Here is a 20,260-nt window from a genome sequence, read left to right as displayed (position 1 = left end):
CTCAGGCTGACTTCCTGCTCTCAGCTGTGTCAGCTTGCAGCTCACAGTCTGCAAGTCTGTGAGGAGACCAAGAATCAGAGCTCCCCCTCCCAAGCCCCAAGCAGTTGGGAGACAGAAGGTGGCAGCTTCAGCAACAGGTGAGTCTTTCTCCCTCTGTAACTTTGCCATCTGACAGCTTGGGTGATTTCATGTCTTGATTAAGTAGGTGCAGCTTCAGTCAGTCCAAAGCCCTGGACACGAAGAAGTTCTGCACTGTAGTTAGAGAGAGACAAGAGAATGGGAGGGAAATGGAGAGAGACAGAGACACAGAGGCAGTCAGAGTGTGACAGACAGACAGAGGGTGACAAAGACACACAGAGAGACAGCGAAACAGAGACAAGCAGACACACAGAGAGAGAAAATACCCGGAGATTTTGAAATTGAGTAAGATATCTGCCTGCAAGGCCAGCTTGCCATAACACACAGTCATAACGTTCTTGTGTGCAACACAGACAGGAGACTCTGGTCACAGCTCCCAGGGATTCCTGGTGACCTCTGTGACACGGTTCTGTTGTTATCTCCTGAACTCTGCCTCTCTCTGCTTTCACTAAGATCCCTCAGGGAAGAAATTAAAATAACAGAGTCCCTGTGTTAACAGCTGGTTCCCCTCTGTCCTGGTCTCCTACCTGTCTGGCAGAACTTGTCACATAGAAAGCTGTCCCCAGGGTCACTCCTGGTCTGAGTTCTCACAGTCAGATTTGGATCCAAGGAAGGAAAAAAAGGCAAGAAAGGCCCTGGCTAGCAGCGGCCATGGCAAGCTGCACGTTTTTCTTTCCACCTCAGCGCCCTGTCCTAGGAGGTGACTCCTCTGACAAGGACATGGCCGACCTCTGTCTGCTCCACAGTGGTGATCAGATGTGCTCCTCAGAGACAGGGCCAGTCGGGGTGTTTGCTCCTGCACAGGAAGGGACACATTTCCTGGACTGCCATTGAACCTAGGGCCTCGACTGTGCCTGACTATATATTTCTATCTATTTTAAGGATTTTAGAATCCGTGTTTTGCTATGTTACTCAGGCTGGACTGAACTCATTCCACAGTGCTGAATGGCCTTGAACTTATGATCCTGGTGCCTCAGTCTTTTGAATGAGTGGGGATACAGGCCACTGTTTAAAAGCTTTCTATCTTGTGGAATTATAGAAAGTATAAAACCACTTTAACTGTCCCCTATACACAATCCGCAAAGCTCTTACTCTTGGCTTCAGCCTTTACATATGTATATTAGACAGTGTCTCTTGGTCTTTTTGTTATGTAGGGTAGGCTGTCTTAAAACTTGTTATATAGACTAGGCTGGCCTGGGACTCACAGCAGAGACCCACCAGCTTCTGCCTCCCAGGTACTGGGATAAAGGTGTGTTCCTTATGCCTGGACCTTCCTTATCTTCTAAAACATTTACTGTGAGTGTTTGTATGAGTGTGCCTGTGTGCATGAGGTTGTGCTTGTGGGAGAGACAGAGAGTCAGTCACAGTGACAGAGACACAGAGAGAGCCATTAGGTCAGGTGCCTTTGGAGGCCAGAAGAGGGTATCAAATCCCTGTAGTTGGAGTTTCAGATCAGTCTGAGCTGCCAGACATGGGCGCTGGGAACTAAGCTTCCATCCTTTGGATGAGTAGTCAGTGCTCTTAACGTCTTTTTATCTTTTCCTATGCTTTTCTGTGCTTAAACATTTTCATAAGTATGTAGTGTGTATTTTCATTTTGTAATACTGTTCTGTGTTTTGAGTCCTAGAGCATGTAAAATGTAGAAACCTTATCGAAATTTGCACAGAATGTTTGTACATTTTCTTTATCCTTTTTTACCAGCTACCCACTCTTCAGAGCACTTTTATATGAACCGAGAGATTCATAATCTTATTATGGTCACGTGTGCATGTGTGTGCTTGTGTCATGGAGTCAGAGGACACTGTAGAGGAGTTGGTTCTTTCCTTCTACCTCGTGGTTTGTGGGGATCTAACAGATCCTTGGTTGCTGGGTCATTTACTAAGTCATCTTGTCAGTCCTCATTGTGAGTTTGAAACCAGTCTGCTTTTGATGGGTATTTTGGTCACTATCAGAGTTCACTGTCATCAACAAGCTGTAAGAACAGAGGTCACATAATTCATTTCCTTTAATTTCACTTGTCTTGTGTCTAAAACAAACAAGAGTGGAACCCCTGAGTCAAAGGGCAGCAGTGACCACTTGCTCACAGACGCCGTCACACGGCCTGTGAGGAGGCAGTGTCAGTGCTCTTCCTGCCAATAGCAAACGAGATGAGGAGTCTCCCTCTCTCTGCCCGAGAACCAGAAGTGACAGAGATGTGTGCTCATTTGCATTCTCCCTATTAAGTATTATCTTAATTAGAATACTTTATTTCTGTGAAGAGACACCATGACACAGTCAACTCTTCTAAAGAAAAACATTTAGTTGGGGTGGCTTGATTATACATTCAGAGGTTCAGTGCATTAGCATCAGGATGGGGAGCAAGGCGGCATGCAGGGAGATGCGGTGCTGGAAGTGAGAGTCCTATATCATGACTCAGAAGCAGCAGGAAATTGATTTACTGTCACTCTGAGTAAAGATTGAGAAAAAGACCTCGAAGACTGACTCCACAGTGACATACTTCCTCCAACAAGGCCAAACCTCCTAATAGTGCAAGTCCCTTTGGAAGCCATTTTCTTTCAAAACTCCACAAATAGTAAATGAGTTGTTTTTCCTGTGCTCTGGCTGGGAAATTCCCTTCCCTAGGACTGGTTTAGTTTTCACTGCCCTTAATCAGATGCTATCCCTTCTTCTACGCATTTGCTAAATATGCTGGGACCTGTGGGTAAGACCCTCCTGTGTGACTACATTGCACTTTGTTTGGTGAGTTCTGCTTTCTACAAAGTTAAAATTGAAATGTAGTATTGATCTTGTAAGAAAGAAGCATCTGCAAATAAAGCCATACCGAAGGTACTGACGAATCTAGCAAGCACCTTTGTGGTTTAGCGTTTCCACCTGCAGAATCTGGATCTGAACCTAGAGCTTCTTCCTTATCAGACAAGTTCTCTACCCCTGAGCTATAACCGCCAAGCCCCCTTTTTACTTTTGAATTTTGAGACATAGTTTCAATCAGTTGCCCAGGCTGATCTTAGTCTATCTTTATTCAGAGAAAGTTTCTTTTCTTATATCTGTCTCCATTTTAGGCAAAAATATTCTACACTGGAACCACATTAGCCTCCCCAGTTCTCACTGCCCCTGAAGTTTTCCTCTTTCTGATTTTTAACTTCCCACCCATAAGAGCTGTCTCCAACTCTTCCTCCATGACGAAACCTTAGTTTTGAATAGGCTTGTTTTTTGTCATTTCTAAATTTAAAAAAATTTCTCTGTGTGTGTGTGTGTGTGTGTGTGTGTGTGTGCGTGTGTGTGTGTGTGTGTGTGTGTGTGTGTGATGGTGCATGTGCAGAGATCAGACAGAGGACACTGTTGGGTGTTGGTCCTCACCTCCCATCCCCTGTGAGACAGGTTCTCTCCTTTGCCTCTGTGCCCACTATGCTGGTTGGATGGTGAAGATTGCAGGGCTTTTCCTGTCTCCATCTCCTATTGAGCTGCAGACATGCTGGAACTGCAGATATGCCTGTAGTATCTGACTTCTATGTGAGTTCAGGGGATTTGAACTCAAGCCTTTACAGGAGTGGGCCAAGCACTGAGCCATCTCCCTAGTCCTGACTTCTAATTTAGTTTTTGAAATTATTTTATTACTTATGTGTATGGGTGCTTTTCCAACATGTATATATCCACACAACATGCCATGCCTGGTAACCCAGAAAGTCATAAGAGGATGTTAAATTTCCCACCAGTTATAGACACTTGTGAGTCATCATTTGGGTCCTGGGAACTGAATCTGGGTCCTCTGGGAAAGCAGCCAGTGCTCTTAACCCCTGAGCCATCTCTCCATCTCCTAATTTCTAATTTTTAAAGAAACAGATTGTGGTGAGGGTTAAAATGGATCTTGCAAGGGTTTTTAGGTTGTCAACATGCTTTTTTGTAATCTCTTCTGTAGGCTATGTTTGTTAACTTCCTGCTCTTCTTCACGCCATTTATATTTGTCCTTGAGCTCTACAAAGTACTTTGAGGTCAATTACCTAGTGTCTTCTGGTCATTCTTCCAGGTGGGGTCCTCCTGCGTCTTCCAGACTGCTGTCCTTTCTTTACTATCTGCTTGCTGTGCTTTACAGCCCCTCTCACTGATGGTTGGACCTGGGCAGCTCACACCACGCTTAGATTTCCACAAGATGTACTCTGGTGGGGTGTTGCTTTTTTTTTTCTATCTGAGGTTTCATTTTAATTCCTATTGATTGATCACCAAGGGACCCCCCCCCCACACACACACACACACGGTTTCTGGGTTCTATCTTCTCTGCCATTGGCTATGGTGGCCCCTTTGTCATAAAGCAGGAGGTGCCATCACAGTGTGTCCTAAACAGTGAAAGCACTGTGGGGTCATTTGAATGAGCATGGCACCCATGGACTCATAGATTTGAATACTTGGTCACCAGGGAGCAGCACTGTTTGAAAGGATTAGGAGGTGTGGCCATATTGGAGGAAGTGTGTCACTGGGTGTGGGCTTTGAGGTTTCCAAAAGTCCATTCCAAGTCCCAAAGCCTCTCTTCCTGCTGCCTGGGGATCTGGATATAGAACTCTGGGCTCCTTCTCCAGTGCTTGCTGACCTGATGAGAATGGACCAATCCTCTGAAACTGTAAACAAGTCCCAACTACATGCTTCTCTTTGTTAAGAGCTGCTGTGATCATGGTGTCTCTTCAGAGCAATAGAACACCCTCTGAGACACCCCGTATTGGTGGGTTTTCTTTGCTGTTCCCCACACCACGGCAGCAGAGAAAACCTTGAAATACATTCATGGTTGACAACCTAGAGTAAACCACATAACTAGCCAAGAAGTAGTTCCAGCCTGGGCCTGCCCCTTCCTTGTGTTGACTGTGAAGACAGTATGTGGTCTCTGCCTGTGGTCGGGCTGGACTCCTGTGCAGCTTCTGCTTTCTGTTTCTGTCCTAAATACCTATAAAGTCATCAGACTCAAGTTTCTGGCCCCAAAGATGTCGTCTTTTTTTCTTTTGTAAAGTATCAAGTGTTTTTTGTAAACTTAGATTTATTTATTTTATTCTTTACATATCAGCTTTTTTCCGGTATTTATGTGTGATGAACCACGTATGTGCTTGTTGCCCTATACCACACAAATGTCAGAAGATGGCACTAGATCCCCTGGAACTGAAGTTATGGGTGGTTATAACCACCGTGTGTGTGAGGAATGCAACCCAGGTTCTATGCAAGAGCAAACGTGACTACCACTGAGCTTTCTCTCCAGCTCCTGGCTCAAGTCTTCTGACTTTAAGTCTCACACTTCCCTGTCTCCTTTCCCTTGTGGTTGTTTTGGTTTGGTTTGGTTTTGAGTCAGGGTTTCCCTGTGTAGCCCTGACTGTCCTGGAACTTGCTCTGTAGACCAGACTGGCCTCGAATTCAGAGATCCATCTGGCACTGCTTCCCAGTACTGGGATCAAAGGCAAGCGCCACCACTGCCAATCCTGTCATTGTTGTCTTCTGGATCGTCTCTTCACCAATAGAGTGTTGTTTTGTTTTTTCAGTCTACTCTTAAACCCTTTTATCAAGTTCAAGAAATCAGAGAACTGGAGAGATGACTCAGTAGTTAAGAGCACCGGCTTCTCTTCCAGAGGGCTAGGCATGCATTTCAAATATTGCTTTCCCTAGCCCTCTAGTTTTGGTTTTTGACTTTTCAAGATAGGGTTTTCTTGTGTAGTCATGGCTGTTCTCAAACTTGCTATATAGACCAGGCTAGACTTGAACTCACAGAGATTTGCCTGCCCCTATTCCAAGTGCTGGGATTAAAGGTGTGAGCCACCATCAACTAGCTTACTCTCTTCTCTTGAAAGGCTTTTTAAACTTTTTTTTTAAAGGTATTATTATTGTTGCTACAGTTTTTATTATACTTAGTGAGTGTGTGGACATGTTGAGTGTTTCTGTATGTGTGTGTGTGTTTGTGTGTGTGTGTGTGCATGTGTGTGTGTACGCATGATGCACAAGTGGGCATGATGGTCATGTGTATGCATGTGTGCATGATGCATGTGTATGTGGTGTGTGTATGTATGTATGTGTGCATGTTAGAACACATGGAGGTCAGAGGCCAACTTTATGGATCATCTGGGTGCCTTTACTTTCTGAGACAGCTCTCTGACATGCTTTTCCCCAATGCTTGTTAAATTATGTGTATTTACTTTGGAAGCATAAAGTTTTAGTTAAAATTATTAAAATAAAATAACAAAAAAACCACTTTTGTTATCCTCTGGAAGTCATCTACACAAATGAACACCTTACAACACTCTAGGAATACAGAACATGATGTGAATTGCCTGAATTAAAAGAGGTGGTTCCTGCCTGGGATCTTAGCACTTGAGAGGTTAACAGGAGAATTTCTGTCAGTCTGAAGCAATACTGGTCTCTAGAGTAAATACCAGGCCACTATGGGCTACATAGTGAGTCAGTGTAGGCAGAACTTTCCTCTCCAGACTACCTGCTCCCAAATAACCGCAGTCACATCCAAAGTATCTGACTCAGAGACTTAATATAAATGACAAATACTTAGAGCTGATAGCTCAGGCTGATTGCTACCTGACTCTTACTTACATTAACTCATATTTCTTATCAATGTTTTGCCACATGGCTTGTGACTTTTTCCTCATTTTTGACACATCCTGCTTCCTTGGCTGCTGGCTAGCACCTGCTCTGACTCTGCCCTTCTTTCCATCATTCTCCTATTTTGGCTGTCCCATCTATAATCCATGCCTGCCTACTGGCCAATCAGGTTTTATTAAACCAGTCTGAAAGACAAATCTTCAGTATGCAAAAGGATTCTTTCACAAGATTTTTTGCTTTTTGTCCAACTAAAAAAGGTTTTAATTTTAACATAGTAAAATTATATATAACAAAAACAATTACTAAGTAAGAAAGAATTGCAGTTCAGTAAAGACTCCAGAAAGATGAAATGTTACCTAATGACAGGAACATCAGGCTGTCTGGACAGTTACCCAATGTTCCTCTGTACCGTTAGAGCATCCAACTCTAAACAACAGGCCTAGCATGTCTGAGAGACTTTCCTGAGATGCAGGGAATTCTAAAGGACTGCCTACCTTATCTTAGCAAAGCTCAGCAGTCACCCTTTTTGTTCTATTGGTCCAGTTTGGACAGTAACTGTCAGAAATTGAGGCAAGGGTAGTTTCTATCCACATGACTAGCCTTTGTCATAAAGAAAGAAAACTCAAATGGAGTTTATCAGTGCCCATCATATTCTCGGAAGTAGATTGGTGCTGCTAGGAGTAGACATTTCTCACTGTCATGAGAAAAATAGGCTATTAAGCACATTAAATGCCATATTTTGTAGGTCTTTCAAGTAGTTGAAGACAACCTATCTATCTCAATATATCTGCTTATGATCTTCAAAACATATCTAACATGAGTATAAGTTTGATTATTATAGATGACTGTTAATTTGTATTTTTAATTTTACATTATACTATAAATGAATTACATAAGCCCAATACCCCAAACAAGAGTAGAAACATACATACTGAGCAACAAAACAAACTTTAAATTTGTATCAAAATACAAAAATCCATACAAATGTAAAATATTTAAGACTAGTAGTGGTTGTGAAAGTAGATTCAATAATCTACACTTCTATCTTATCCTTTCTATATACCCCTTTTTCTTTTCAGAAAGAGATCCAAGGATCTGATCTCTTTCGTCCAACTTTTTTTCTGACCATTACCAATAGCAACTTGTAACCAACCCTCTCTTAAATAATATTAAATATCCATAACCAAATAACCCATTTATTTGGACCATGGGCATAGATTTCTAGACTACTTCCTGTTGCTTGGGGGCATTGGTAATCTTTGGGGGAACTAAGAAAATTTAGAATAATTATTAAGTCTTAACTGTAGTATTCTGTGAGGCTGGATCATCACAGTCAGCAGCCTGGAAGCTGTTCTGGATGCTGAATCACCTGGACCATCATTTTCATTGGTGTTTAGTTTCTTAGCTCTGGAAATACATGAATTTTTAAATGTAACATACATATCTGTATTGATACAAGTATAGATCAGTTAAAGATATTTTTGCTATGTGTTTGAGCAGGTAAAATACATATTACTTATCTTATAGTTCTTTTAGGTTTATTTATTGTTTGTTTATAGCCAGGTTCTTCAATGGGTCTTCCTCAATCAAACCCAATGTTTTTTAATCCAAAATGAATCCACAGCCTCTCATTTTCTGTGGAAATAAAAGCATAACTTCTCCCCCAAAGTAACACATTTTTGACTTAAATTTTGAAGTCAAGATATTTATAAAGTATATAGTTTGGTTGAATGTGGCAGTTATTATAATCTAGTGTCTCTTAGAAGCCAAAAATTCAAGGGCACCATATCAACATACAGGATCCAGACTCTGTATATTTCCCATCTTTACATGGCTAATTATATTTTTATTACTCTATACCTTTTTAAAGGACCTTTTCTACCCTTTGTCTTTTCTCTCTCAAACCTACATATATTTTTAACATACTGTAACCCATTCAGAGTTTTTTATGTCTGAATCTGTCTTTACTACCTATCTATAAACTTTTTCTGTTTGCATGAGCAAAAACCCTACCATGCAGCATGTTGGCAGAGCTCTCAAGTCTGCAGGCAATGGCTGGGAGAGTCTTTAGACTGTGGACTGTATGAGAGACTGCAAGAACCTGCCACATGACTTAGCTCATAGCAGTTGGGTGCTGGGTCCATCTCACAGGCAGCTGTTGGGGAAGTGACTGGCAGGAGACTGTGAGACTGGCTCTCTGTGTTTAGAAACTTTTTAATGCTTTTTTGGGGTCTTATGTGGATCTATGCCCCACAGTAGGTGCCATTCATTGGCTTAGTTTTCCTGTCTCTGAACTGCTCTCAAATAATCACCCAGAAGCTTAATGTTAATTACAAATGCTTAACCAATATCTCAGGCTTCTTACTACCTAAAACTTAGGTTTAAATTGCCCCATGTTTCTTTACTGTTGTTTGCTACCTGACTCATGACTTGCTACCTCATTGTCTACACATCCTGCTTCCTTGGCAGCTGGCTGGCATCTCCTTGAACTCTACCCTTATTCTTCCCCTTATTTTCCAAGTTTGGTGGTCCCAACTATAATTTCTGCCTGGCTACCAGCCAATCAACTTTTTATTAGAGTAATAAATCTTGACCGTATACAAAAGGATTATTTCAGCAAGTCATTCTCTCTCTCTCTCTCTATGTCTCTCTCTCTGTCTCTCTCTCTGTCTGTCTCTCTCTCTCTCTCTCTCTCTCTCTCTCTCTCTCTCTCTCTCTCTCCCTAGCACCCATACTATTCTTTTTAAAGATAAATTCTTTTAATTTCTTTTCCAGGTGTACCATTATGAATGTTGATTTTTGTACCCTATAACTTTACTGAATCTATTAGTTAGTACTAATAGGTGTGTATAATCTTTGGGATTTTGTACATATAAAGTAATGTTACTTTCAGGTTTACTTACTCTGCCTTCCTTCCTCCTTCTCTTCTTCCTTTCAGTACAGTATTAGAGAGACTGCTGAGAGTGAACATCCTTTCCTGGTCCCTTTCCTTGTCCCTGACCACAAGGGTAAATGCTCTAAGCTTTTTGCTTTTGAAAATAACATTATGGCTTCCCCATATATGATGTTTATTATACTGAGATACAATTCTCCTAGGCTGGATTTTGAGAGGCTTATTTCTATCATGAAAGCATGCTGAGTTTGTCAAATACCTTTTTGGTATCTGATGGCAGGGCATGGTTTATGTTTGCCTTCTATAAATGTTATGCATCCCATTTACCCTTTCACAAATGTTGAAGCATTCTTGCTTTGCAACATCCTATTGGGATGAGAGGAAATGCCTGACATTTGTGGAAGGATTTCTGGATTGGTTTCCTGTCCATGAGTTTATTTTTTATCATGTTTAATTTCGTTTTTTTTTTGTTTTTTATTGCTTTATAAATAATACCATTCAAAATTTCCACTTCCTCCCCTCTTCCCATTTCCCTCCCGCTCCCCCACTCATCCTTCTCCCTCCCCCTCCAGTCCTAAGAGAGGACAGGGTATCCTGACCTATGGGGATCCCAAGGCCCTCCAGCCCTCCATCCAGGCCTAGAAATGTATGCATCCAAACAGACTAGGATCCCAAAAAGTCAGTGCATGCAGTAGAAACAAATCCCAGTGCCATTATCATTGGCTTCTCAGTTAGCCTCCATTGTCAACTGCATTCAGAGAGTCTGACTTGATCACATGATTGTTCAGTCCCAGTCCTCCTGACCTTGGTGAGCTCCCTTTAGATCAGTCCCATTGTCTCATTGGGTGGACCAACCCCTCGCAGTCCTGACTTCCTTGTTCATCTTCTCCCTCCTTCTGGTCTTCAACTGAACCTGAGTGGCTCGGTCCAGTGCTCCGATGTGGGTCTCTGTCTCTATCTCCATCCATTGCCAGATGAAGGTTCTATGGTGATATTCAAGATATTCATCAGTGTGACTATGGGACAAGGACAGTTCAGGAATCCTCTCCTCTATTGCCCAAGGTCCTAGCCGGGGACATTCCCGTGGACACCTGGGAACCCCTCCAGAGCCAAGTCTCTTACCAACCCTAAAATGGCTTCCTTAATGTAGATATCTTCTTCTCTACTCTCATATCAACTCTTCCTCCATCGCAACCATCCTACTCCCCCAAACCCCCCTCAATCCTTCCCTTCTCCCTTCTCTCTCCCCCTTTCCTCTTTCCCCCACCCCACCCCCATACTCCGAACTTTTGACTGGCGATCTTGTCTACTTCCAATTTCCATGAGGATCTATATATGTTTTTCTTGGGTTCACCTTATTATTTAGATTCTCTAGGATCGTGAACTATAGGCTCAATGTCCTTTGTTTATGACTAGAGTCCACTAATGAGTGAGTACATTCCATATTCGTCTTTTGGGTCTGGGTTATCTCACTCAGGATAGTGTTTTCTCTTTCTACCCATTTGCATGCAAAATTCAAGATGTCATTGTTTTTTACTGCTTAGTAGTACTCTAATATGTATATGTTCCACACTTTCTTTATCCATTCTTCCATTGAGAGGCATCTAGGTTATTTCCAGGTTTCTGGCTTTTACAAATAATGATGTTATGAACATATTTGAACAAATGCTTTTGCAGTATGATTGGGCATCTCTTGGGTATATTCCCAAAAGTGATATTGCTGGATTCTGAGGTAGGTTGACTCCCAATTTTCTGAGAAACTGCCACACTGATTTCCAAAGTGGTTGCACAAGTTTGCATTCCCACCAACAATGGATGAGTGTTCTTGTTACTCCACATCCTCTCCAGCATAAGCTATCATTGGTGTTTTTGATTTTAGCCATTCTGACAGGTGTAAGATGGCATCTCAAAGTTGTTTTGATTTGCATTTCCCTGGTAGCTAAGGAAGTTGAACATGACGTTAAGTGTCTTTTGGCCATTTGAACTTCTGTTGAGAATTCTCTGTTCAGTTCGGTACCCCTTTTTTAATTGGGTTATTTAGAAATTTAATGTGTGGTTTCCTAAATTCTTTATATATTTTGAAGATCAGAACTTCTGTCTGATGTGGGGTTGGTGACAATCTTCTCCCATTCAGTAGGTTGCCTTTTTGTCTTAATGACAGTGTCCTTTGCATTACAGAAGCTTCTCAGTTTCAGGAAGTCCCATTTAATCATTGTTGCTCTTATTGTCTGTGGTACTGGGGTTATACGTAGGAAATGGTCTCCTGTGCTCATGTGTTGTAGTCTACTTCCCACTTTCTCTTCTATCAGGTTCAATATGGTCTAATTCATACTGAGGTCTTTAATCCATTTAGACTTGAGTTTTGTGCTTCATGATAGATATGTATCTATTTTCATTCTTTTACAGGTTGACATCCAGTTATGCCAGCACCATTTGTTAAAAATGCTTTCTTTCTTCCATTGTATAATTTTAGCTCCTTTGTCAAAAATCAGGAGTTCATAGGTTTGTGGATTAATATCCGGGTCTTCAATTCGATTCCATTGGTCAGCATCTCTGTTTTTATGCCAATACCAAGATGTTTTCATTACTGTAGCTCTGTAATAGAGTTTGATGTCAGGGACGGCAATGCCTCCGGAAGTACCTTTATTGTGTAGGATTGTTTTGGCTATCCTGGGTTTTTTGTTTTTCCATATAAAGTTGATTATTGTTCTCTCAAGGTCTGTGAAGAATTTTGTTGGGATTTTGATGGGGATTGCATTGAATCTATAGATTGCTTTTGGTAGAATTGCCATTTTTACTATGTTGATCCTACCAATCCAAGGGCATGGGAGATCCTTCCATTTTCTGGAGTCCTCCTCAATTTCTTGTTCAAAGACTTAAAGTTCTTGTCAAATAGATCTTTCACTTCCTTGTTTAGTGTTTCCCCAAGATACTTTATGCTATTTGTGGCTATCATGAAAGGTGATGTTTCTCTGATTTCCCTCTCTGCTTCTTTATCCTTTGTTTATAGAAGGGGTACTGATTTTTTTTGAGTTGATCTTGTATCCTGCCAGATCACTGAAGGTATTTATCAGTTGTAGGAGTTCTTTGGTAGAGTTTTTGGGGTTACTTATGTACACTATCATATCATCTGCAAATTACAAATGTTTGACTTCTTCCTTTCCAATTCAAATCCTTTTGATTTCCTTATGTTGTCTTATTGCTATTGCTAGAACTTCAAGCACTATATTGAAGAGGTATGGAGAGAGTGGACACCCTTGTCTTGTTCCTGATTTTAGTGGAATGGCTTTGAGTTTCTCTCCATTCAATTTGATGTTAGCTGTCGACTTGTTGTATATTGCTTTTATTATATTTAGGTATGGTTCTTGTATCCCTAATCTCTCCAAGACCTTTATCATAAAGGGGTATTGAATTTTGTCAAATGCTTTTTCAACATCTAATGAAATGATCATATGGTTTATTCTTTCAGTTTATTTATGTGATGCATTACATTGATAGATTTTTATATGTTGAACCAGTCCTGCACCTATGGGATGATGCCTACTTGATTATACGACTTATAGGTCTATTTAAATTGTTTACCTGGCCTTTATTCAATTTTTGTATATGGTATTTACCTAAAAACATGTCCATTTATTTTACATTTTCAAATTTTGTGGCATACAGGCTTTTGTAGTAAGACCTAATCATTCTTGAATTTCCTCAGTGTCTGTTGTTATGTCCCCCTTTTTGTTTCTGATGTTGTTAATTTGGGTGTTCTCTCTCTGCCTTTTGATTAGTGTGGATATTGGTTTGTCAATCTTGTTGATTTTCTCTAAGAACCAACTCTTTGTTTCATTGATTTTTTGGATTGTTTTCTGTGTTTCTACTTTGTTGATTTCAGTCCTCAGTTTGATTATTTCCAGTCTTCTATTCCTCCCGGGTGAGTCTGCTTCCTTTTTTTTCTAGAGATTTCAGGTGTGCTGTTAAGTCTCTAATGTGAACTTTCTCTGTTTTCTTTATGTGGGCACTTAATGCTATGAACTTTCCTCTTAGTACTGCTTTCATAGTGTTTCATAGGTTTGGATATGTTGTATCTTTATTTTCATTGAATTCAAGGAAGACTTTAATTTCTTTCTTTCTTTTTTTCTTCACCCAGGGGTGGTTCAGTAGTTGACTGTTCAGTTTCCATGAGTTTGTAGACTTTCTGGGGGTAGAATTGTTGTTAAATTCTAACTTTATTCCATGGTGATCTGATAAGACACAGGTGGTTACTACAAAATTTTTGTACCTGTGGATGTTTGCTTTGTTACTGAGTATGTGATCAATTTCAAGAATGTTCCATGAGATGCTGAGAAGAAGATATATTCTTTCCTATTTGGGTGGAATGTTCTATAGATGTTTGTTAAGTCGATTTGATTCATTCCATCTGTTAGTTCTCTTATTTCTCTGTTAAGTTTCTGTCTGGTTGACCTGTCCATTGGTGAGAGAGGAGTGTTGAAATCTTCTACTATTAGTGTGTGGAGTTTGATGTGTGTTTTGAGTTCCGGTAATGTTTCTTTTACATATGTGGGTGCTTTTATATTAGGGGCAGAGATATTCAGGATTAAGACTTCATCCTGAAAATTGTTCCTGTTATGAGCATAAAGTGTCCTTCTTCATCTCTTTTGATTGATTTTAGTTTGAAATCAATTTTGTTAAATATTAGTATAGCCACACACACACTTGTTTCTTAGGTATGTTTGATTGAAAAACCTTTTCCCGACCCTTTACTCTGAGGTGGTGTCTGTCTTTGAGGTTGAAGTGTGTTTCTTGTAAACAGCAGAATGTTGGATCCTGTTTTCATATCTATTCTCTCAACCTGTGTCTTCTTATAGGTGAATTGAGTCCATTGATATTAAGTGATATTAATGACCAGTGGTTGTTAACCCTGTTTTGTTGGGGTTTTTTTGTGGTAGTGTTTGTATGTTTTCCTTCTTTGAGTTGTGCTGGTGGAGGGTTGTCAGATGTCTGTGTTATTATGGGTATTGTTGGCCTCCATGGGTTGTGGTTTTCCTTCTAGTACTTTCAGTTAGGTTGGGTTTGTGGTTATGTATTGTTTAAATCTGTTTTTGTCCTTGAATATCTTGATTTCTCCATCGATGGTGAAAGCAAGCTTTGGTGAGTATAGTAGTCTGGGCTTTCATGGTCTCTTAGTGTCTGCAGTACCTCTATCCAGGACCTTCTGGCTTTCATGGTTTCCATAGAGAAGTCAGGTGTAATTCTGATAGGTTTACCTTTATATGTTACTTGACCTTTTTTCCTTTGCAGCTATTAATATTCTTTCTTTATTCTGTATGTTTTGTTTTCTGTTTTGATTATTATATGGTGAGGAGATTTTTTTTGATCCAGTCTATTTGGTGTTCTGTATGCTTCTTATACCTTCATTGGAATATCCTTCTTTAGGTTGGGAAAGTTTTCTTCTATAATTTTCTTGAATATATTCTCTGGGCCTTTGAGCTGTAATTCTTCTCCTTTACCCCTATTATTCTTAGGCTTGGTCTTTTCATGGTGTCCCAGATTTCTTGGATGTTTTGTGTTAAGAATTTGTTGGATTTGCTGTTTTCTTTCATCAATGAGTTTATTTCCTCTATAGTATCTTCAAAGCCTGAGATTCTTTCTTCTATCTCTTGTATTCTGTTGGTTATACTTTTCTCTGTAATTCCTGTTTATTTACCCAGATTTTCCATATCCAGCCATCCCTTGGTTTGTTTTTTTATTACCTCCATTTCAGTCTTCAAGTCTTGAACTGTTTCCTGTACCTGTTTGATTTCTTTTTCTTGTTTTTCTTGGGTATCTTTGAGGGATTTATTAATTTCTTCTAACTTTTTGTTTGTATTCTCTTCCATTTTTTAAAGGAAGTTTTTCACTTCCTGTTTAAGGGTCTCCATCATTTCATAAGGTTAAGTTTAAAATCAATTTCTTCTACTTCTTCTGTGGTGGTGGATCTAAGGACCCCGCAGATGGAAAAGAGTGCTTGGGGGCAAGATGGGATGGGGTAAATAGAGAAATCCAGTACCCAAGGAGACTCCCCTCTGAATGGCCAGAAACATTTATGGAATTGGAGGGGGCCTGTACACCATTTTTAGGATGTTCTGCCGCTCGGCAGGCACACACTTACCCCTCCAGATTGGTCTCCTCAGTACAGGAGCAGGGCCACTTGCTGGGCCAAGGACCTTGCAGACAAAAGGTTAGGCTTGGCAGGGGCAGGGTCCTGTGGAACAAAGAAGCCCCTGAGGCAGGAGCACTCACTGCTGGCTCCCCAAACCCTCAGCCCCAAAGCAGGCTGAGTTGGGGGATCCTAGGACCCTGCAGATGAAAAGGGGTTCTTGGGGGCAAGATGGAATGGGAAAAATAGAGAAAGCCAGTAGCTGGGGAGACTCCCCTCTGAATGGCCAGAAACATTTAGAGAATTGGAGGGGGCCTGTATTCTGTTTCAGGGGTATCGGGCCAGCCAGGCAGGCACACACTTACCCCTCCGGTTTATTCTTCCCAGTCCATTCATGAGTTTTATAAACAAGGCTCAGAGGTTCCTTAGTCATAAGTACCAGAACTTTCCTCTGAAGTTAATAAAGTGTCAGTTTGGTTACCCATTGTGTCTGTGACATGGACTGGCTTCTTCTGAACCTGGACATAGTTACTGTGTAGGATTCCTGGTCTGTCTGGGTTAGAAGCTATGCTCTGGAGTTAGGCAGATGGCCAGTTTGACTGTTGGCCTAGGTGAGGACATAGATTTGGCTCTGAGCCAGACAGTGTCCCTTGCTATTGGACTACTTGGATGGATAAGCCAAGGTTATGCTTTGCTGTGAGGCAGAGCCAGCATATTGTCCTGGGGAGTAGGCTGTCTCTGTATCCAGACTGGAACACTGGCTAGGAAGACCTGGTCAGTGTGGTTCCAGGACAAATGGAGGCACTGGCCTGGCTTCACACATCACAGCAGCAGACTGGGATCTCCCATAGGATGGCACTGATATGGAGGCACAGCTTCATCCCCAGCATGTCATCCCTGCCCCATTCTTTGCTTCTTGGTGGTCTGCTGCTGAGTCATTCAGTGTTCTTCATTGAGGAAAACAGAGGGAGCCTTCTGCAGGCACCTGAAAGTTCTGGGGAGCTGTATGTTCTCATTTGGTTCTGCTTCCCCATTATAGAGAAACCTTAGGTCCAGGGCCATCACCTTGGTAAGGCCTGTTCCAGCCTGAGCAAGGGGCAAAGCAGTCAAAGTGAGCCGGCTTCTCTTGTCCTTTTGATGTGGATTTTGTGGTCCATGGGTAAGGTTCAGCATTATTCTCCAGTTATTGTTGGGTGGGGGGAGGAGAGTTGCTGGCTGGTCGTCCTGTGCTGGGGATTAAACTCATAGACATCCTGACAACAGCAAGATGTCTTTTTAACCTAAGTGCTGTCTGTCACCTCCTGACATCCCTGTTTAGACTGTGGAAACATCCAGTCATACAGTGTTTAAGTTAGAGTTTCTGCTGTGGTAATAAACACCAACACCAAACTAACTTGGGGAGGAAAGGGATTTTTGTCTTAAACATCCACATCACAGTCCCTCATCAAAGAAGTCAGGGCAGGAACCTGGAGGCAGTAATTGAAGCAGAAACTATGGAGTAACACTGCTTCCTGGCTAGATCAGTTTGCTTTCTTATATATACTTGGACCAACTGTGCAGGATTGGCAATGCACACAATGAACTGGGCCCTTCCACATCAATCTTGAATCAAGAAAATTCCCCATAGACTTGCTCACAGGCAATACAGAGGTAGCCCTTCCTTTTTTAAATTAAGGTTCCTCTTTTCAAATAACTTTAGCATTGTCAAGTTGACAAAAAAAATAAAACAAACAAAAATTAAAAACTCAAATCAGTTAGAACACAATGAGTATTTGTTATTCAAAATATCTACCTTTTCCTGTACTCAGAGGAAAGACTATTCAGTCTGTCACTTTTTGGTCTGCTCGTCTTTTTGAATTTACACTTCATATTTTTGAAAGGGTTTTTAGTTTAATTTACTTGCTATAAAATTTACCCATTTTAATGTACAATCCAATGACATTTTACAGAGCCTGCAACCAGCACCACAGTTCAAGTTTGGAACTTTGGACTAGGAATCCCCAGAAGAACCCCCACAGCTGTGTACAGTCCGATCTTGGTCCCCTTAGTCCACGCAACCACACATACATCTGTCTCTATAGATTTCATTTCTGGGCATTTTATAGATATGGAATTATACATTATGTGGCCATCTTTATTTGTCTTCCATTATTAAGAAAAATTTTTGAGATTCATTCACTCATAGAATGTATTAGCATTTTGTTCCTTTTATTGAGGAATAATATTTCATTGTATAAATTGTCCAGTTTTACTTTTCTGCACTCAAACTAATGGCCACTTCAAACATTCCTAACTTTTGGCTATCAATAATGCTATGAGAAATATTTGCATATAAATTAGTGAGAATATTCCTTTTCACCTGTATAAGAACACCTAGCAGTGGAATTTTTGAGTAATAGTTTAACATTATATTTCACTTTATTTTTGTCTGTATGTGAATATGCAGTATACATGCATGCATGCATAAACATTCACATGCATGAGGGCTTATGTGTGCAGATGCACATGTATGTGTGTGCACATGTGTGATTCTGGGAGTGACAAGCCAGGGTCTTTCTCCCTTGAACCCAGAACGTGCCAAATTATTAGACTTGACTCATTGTATTTATTGGGGTTAACTCAAGACCACCTATCTTATGTATGTCAGTCCTTTACAGTCTCTCTTTCATGCATAAAATCTTACATTTCACAAACATATAGACTGATGGACCTGATTACTATTTCCCCATGGTATTTCCCCCTCCAGGATGTCCACAGAAGATAAGGACACACAGACGATTCCCTTCGACCCTGAATTCCTGACCTTCAAAAGACATAAAGTGATGATTTCAAATGCAATAAAAAAGCCATTTCCTTTTCTTGAGGTACTCCGTGACAGCTCTCTCATCACTGAAAAAATGTATAACGTAAGTGAGATTTATTATATTCTAACCTTGAAACAAGCTCCAGATTAAGTTAAACTTTGATATCTTGGAGCCAGACTGAATGATTGGTAGGTTTTAAAAGTTGGACTTAATTTTTAAAGAAAGATTTTTATTTCTTATGTGCATGCATGTTTGTGTGCTGTTGCGTGCTCATGCACATGCACTTGTGTGTGTGTTCACATATGTGCTGGCGCCTACAGAGTCCAGAAAAGAGCTCCAGATTCCTGGAACGGGAGTTACATGTAGTTGTGAGCCATCTGATGTGGGTGCTGGGAATCACCCTGGTCCTCTATTACAGTAACACATCTTCTGAACCACTTGGCCAACTCTCCAGCACTCGAATCTAATTTCTGACAAAGAATTATTATAGTTTTCATAGTACTTTGCAGAGATATTAGTTACAAAAATACATTCACCAATTATAAGATAGAATTCTGGACTCAGGATTAAAACCTGCATATTCTGGGAGTGATGTATATCATGTAAATATTTCGAGAAGTCTTCTCTCCATGTATTAAGGGGACGAGAAGCAGAGGCCTCAGGAGATGGTGCTGCTTCTATCTGAGGAGCAGGTGTTCCACGGTCCTTTCTGGATGAGTATTGCTGAAGAAAAGCCAGCGCAGAACAGGGGTTCTCCATAGATGTGCAATGTCTCATGCATTTTAAACCACAAAGTTCATGGAATTCAAACTCAACTAAACTAAACTGATAAACAAGCTAAGGATTAAAAGTGATTTATATTTACTGTTGAATTATTTTATTGAGCTGACTTAGTGAACTTTCCATGAGGACATTTTATTTTAAATAATATCTATTTTTAAAACATATATCTGAGAATATTACAAACTACAGAGTTTTTTATTCAGACAAATTTTTAAAAACATTTTATAATTGTTTTTTATGTATGAGTGGGCACCTACCCTGTTAGTTAACCTTTAAAAAAAAGAATGCATCTATTTTTATTTTTATGTGTACAAGTGTTTTTCCTGACTCTAGGTGTGCACAAAACTTGTGGGCCTGGTGCCCATATTGTACAGAAATCAGCACCAAATCCCTAGGAACTGGAGTTACAGGTGTTCTTGCATTGCCATGTGGGTGCTGGGAACTGAATGAGGGTTCTCTGCAAGAGCAGCAAGTATTCTCAACCGTGAACCATCTTTCCAGCACCTCCACTCTGAAAAATATTATTGCATATATTATTTATTTACTTATAAGTATGTGTGTGTTTCTATTGTGTGTGCACGTGTGTATGAGCCTGCTGCTGTGCACGTGTGGGAGTCAGAGGACAGCCTGTGGCTAGTTGATTCTCCACTTTCACCATCTGAATCCCAGTGACTGAACTCAGACCATCAGGATTGGTGACAAGTGCCTGTAACCCACTGGACCATCTCACCAGCCCCTTAACCCTTAACCCAAGTTTTCCTTTCCTACAAAATGTGGCCCTTCTTACAATCCATAAAAATGAGTGTGGGAGCTCAAAGTCACTAGTGAGTATTTCGAAAGAGAAAATTTTTACTTGTTTCATGAATTAGCCATGCAAATATAAAACTTTGCATGAGAAGATATGACTGTTGGTGATTGAGGTACAGTAACTATAAT

At 40.6% G+C, this 20,260-nt stretch overlaps 1 protein-coding gene across 1 annotated transcript in view; it reads left to right on the top strand.

The window, feature by feature from the left end:
• LOC146896140 (nuclear autoantigen Sp-100-like) overlaps window positions 1-20,260 on the top strand; it is a 76,696-nt gene continuing 56,436 nt past the window's right edge. The window contains exons 1-2 of the mRNA XM_087905018.1: window positions 1-137; window positions 18,484-18,643. Coding sequence (XP_087761144.1) covers window positions 18,485-18,643 — 159 coding nt within the window. The 5' untranslated portion in view covers window positions 1-137; window position 18,484. The remainder of the gene's footprint in view (window positions 138-18,483; window positions 18,644-20,260) is intronic.

This window comes from Myodes glareolus, chromosome 1 (genome assembly GCF_982192425.1).
Source record: "Myodes glareolus chromosome 1, mMyoGla1.1, whole genome shotgun sequence".
Taxonomy (NCBI): Eukaryota; Metazoa; Chordata; class Mammalia; order Rodentia; family Cricetidae; genus Myodes; species Myodes glareolus.
This window is presented reverse-complemented; position numbering and strand designations above follow the sequence as displayed.